At 48.9% G+C, this 2757-nt stretch overlaps 2 protein-coding genes across 2 annotated transcripts; one reads left to right on the top strand and one right to left on the bottom strand.

Annotated features, from left to right (window-relative positions):
- Positions 1 to 4: 4 nt before the first annotated feature.
- Positions 5 to 965, top strand: SPPG_06163 (uncharacterized protein). The gene has a single exon (XM_016754367.1). The coding sequence runs from the start codon at positions 193 to 195 to the stop codon at positions 859 to 861; it is 669 nt and encodes a 222-aa protein (XP_016606503.1). The 5' UTR covers positions 5 to 192; the 3' UTR covers positions 862 to 965.
- SPPG_06162 (uncharacterized protein) lies at positions 905 to 2724 on the bottom strand. Its single transcript, XM_016754366.1, has 5 exons — positions 1846 to 2724; positions 1676 to 1790; positions 1335 to 1618; positions 1163 to 1274; positions 905 to 1101 (listed from the first exon to the last, which is right to left on the bottom strand). The coding sequence occupies exons 1-5, from the start codon at positions 2191 to 2193 to the stop codon at positions 974 to 976; spliced, it is 987 nt and encodes a 328-aa protein (XP_016606502.1). The 5' UTR covers positions 2194 to 2724; the 3' UTR covers positions 905 to 973.
- Between the last annotated feature and the right edge of the window lie 33 nt (positions 2725 to 2757).

The raw sequence follows: 2757 nt of genomic DNA, 5'->3' as shown, positions 1-2757 counted from the left end.
ATTCTGGTCACCCCGACATCCCCACAATTAGTGGTCTCTTTTGACGCGGTTGACCCGTCGAATCCTCCAAACAGACGTTATCGAGATCCAAAGTATCACCCGGTCTTGGTACATGATTATGATGAGGAGGCGAATATTGCAACAGTGTTCATATGCAATCGGAACCCATTGTGCCCATCCAGATATGCACCTATGGCCGACTCTCCCCGTCTTTGCAATCAACCTCCCGAAAGAATTCACCCAGATCCACCGGGTGCCTTCAGTGGCGAAGGCTCATACATAAACTTCTCCCACCCGATCAGATGTCGAGTCCTGTTTCGTGATGACCGTATCCGCCGGAATGCTCCTTGCTCTATCCCGGTAAGAGGTCTTTTTGTGCAACTAAAAAATGGGAGTACGCCTGCCACAGTAACGCTCACTGGTGATGAGAAAAAGTGTTTAATGAGGCTACATTGGCGATACTGGAATGGGCGGCGGTATAAATATGTGCCGGATGGTGAGGTCGGAGATGCTGGGAATAGGAATGGGGATGGACATGAGAATGAGGACGGAGATGAGCATGAGAAGAGGGTTGATAATAGGAATGGGGACGGGGATGGAGATGGGAATGGGAATGGGAATGGGAATGAGGATGGGAATGAGGATGGGGAGGAAGAGGGAGATCAGGACGAGAAGAACAGGAAGAAATGGGCAAGGATTGTGTCGTACGCTCTTCATAATCCCGTGATCCCCACAGAGCTCGAGGATGATGAGTTACCATGGTTAGTTTTACCATTGGAAGTTGGCGGATTAACTGCCTGCGGGCATGATGATGGCTTAGAGTCATTTTGTGAGCAATTTGCTCTTCACGTTGCCGTCTGACAATGCACACTTTGAATGTGCAGCACACAAGAGTGACTTTGCGTCGTGAATTGGGACAATGTTGACTTGTTTTGAATAGAATTGTACATGTGCTTTGAACCAGCCCTTTTTTTTACTCTTTATCTTGTTCTTGTTCTTGCCCATTTTCATCACCATGCAAAGACCCATCTTCATCTTCATCACCATGTCCTCCATCCATCGCTCCCAACATTTCCAACTGTTCTTCCAAATCGTCGTTGCCTGTACCCATAGTTAAAAATAGTATAAACACAGGCAAAGTCACATAGTCATTTGTATATACCTGGATCTAATTGATAGGCACGCTTCAATGTCGATACGCCCGTCTCAAAATACTGGACGGCTTCTTCTTCGTCGGGCTCGATCGTGCTGAGGAGAATCAGTGTCTGACCCCACTAATAGCCAAACCACTCAATCACCTCATCGCCGTGAAAAGACATTTACGAGTCACCTACCAATTGTAGATACTCTGTACCATGCTCATCTTGCTTATCTGGCATCTTATCCCAAAGTGTCACAGCGGATTTCAACGCAGCTTCGGCCTCTGTCACGTATTTGGATGTCTCCTTTCTATCTGCTTCGGCTTCACCGTTGGCGTAGTGGTCTGCCAGGTAGTATAGACAAGCACCACGTAAGCCCAAGGCATGGACATTGGAGGTGACAGAGGGGCCACTGGCTGATTCGGCCTGTTGGAGATAGTCGAGTGCGGTGCGGAGTGTAGACAATAGATTGGTGCTAGCTAAAGTACGTGGTTCAGATGTCGGTTGTATGACCAAGTACTCGACTAAAAACTTACAGCGCTTGCTGGTGGGTCTTTGTCGTTGGACGGCTGCGTAGTCGCGGAACAGCCCGGCTGCATAAATACACTGACGCGCGTACGCTTCTGCATCGTTCTTTACGGATGCAAGTCCCTACATGCACGTGTAAGCATGGGTACTTGGGCACAGATTCATCTGCTATACCAACCTTGGCAAGTGTCGCCTTTGCCGATTCAACCAATGCGAGCTCATCCTGCGGTATCACATAGTGGGACTCGCCATTTCCATTTTCTTGATCATCATCCTCGTCATCAAGGTCTGTGTACCGGCTCCGCACCAATTCCATCTTTGCCCTTCCCAATCCAAATTGTGCAGCACTCGCGCCCCATGTAGATAAATAAGCTGTTCCTGCTCCTTCCAATATCTGAATACACTCTGTAAACAGGTCTACACTTCTTTGGATGTAGAGTGAGAGGGGGAGATAGCATCCGAAATCGAGCATACACGACGCAAACATGAGCCGTGCGTTCAGATCCCGGGCGTTGGGTGTCCCCATTCTTGGTAGCGGCTGCCGTGGAGACGTTGGAGCCGTTCACCTCAGGTGCTTTAATAGGTATACCCGTCTCACTCGAAAACTTTTCAACACCCATCTCAAATAACTTGATTATAATCTTTCGCTTCGTTTCCGAATCTTTATCTTCTTCTTCCACTCCCTTCCATTGTAGTTTTAATCCACTTGGTTCCGTTTCGCCTGACACGCCGTCCCGTTCTTCCAGTGCCATTCGGTAGAGATCCGCGGCTGTAGGCGAAATCGCCTTTGACTCCCCGCCCGCGGAGGGCCCTACAAAGCAGATCTCTACCTCTCCGGTACTGCAACCAGGGCAAGTTGCTTCGTTGCACAAGGTGTGATGCTTGCTTGATGCCTTATCCCCATTTATACTCTTTAATCGCTTGTAAGAATCCTTGGGTAAAGCCTCACCAGAGCCCTCAGGTTCTGATCGCTTTGCCAATGTGCTCTTCATGGCGCTAACTTTTCCGCACGTTCCATCTGGCCACCCGGCTCACACAACAACAAGAATAAAGAACGACGTCAAAAAAAAGGGCGCTCGGACTTCAAGTG

The sequence above is a fragment of the Spizellomyces punctatus genome, assembly GCF_000182565.1.
Source record: "Spizellomyces punctatus DAOM BR117 chromosome Unknown supercont1.11, whole genome shotgun sequence".
Classification (NCBI taxonomy): domain Eukaryota; kingdom Fungi; phylum Chytridiomycota; class Chytridiomycetes; order Spizellomycetales; family Spizellomycetaceae; genus Spizellomyces; species Spizellomyces punctatus.
This window is presented reverse-complemented; position numbering and strand designations above follow the sequence as displayed.

What these genes read in the sequence shown, in the direction of transcription:
- SPPG_06163 (XM_016754367.1), top strand. Translation starts at nt 193, where the DNA reads ATGGCCGACTCTCCCCGTCTTTGCAATCAACCTCCCGAAAGAATTCAC.
- SPPG_06162 (XM_016754366.1), bottom strand. Translation starts at nt 2,193, where the DNA reads ATGGGGACACCCAACGCCCGGGATCTGAACGCACGGCTCATGTTTGCG. An exon ending in AAGACCCACCAGCAAGCGCT is followed by an intron (nt 1,619 to 1,675) that starts GTAAGTTTTTAG and finishes CACGTACTTTAG; the next exon opens with CTAGCACCAATCTATTGTCT. An exon ending in GTACAGAGTATCTACAATTG is followed by an intron (nt 1,275 to 1,334) that starts GTAGGTGACTCG and finishes TTTGGCTATTAG; the next exon opens with TGGGGTCAGACACTGATTCT.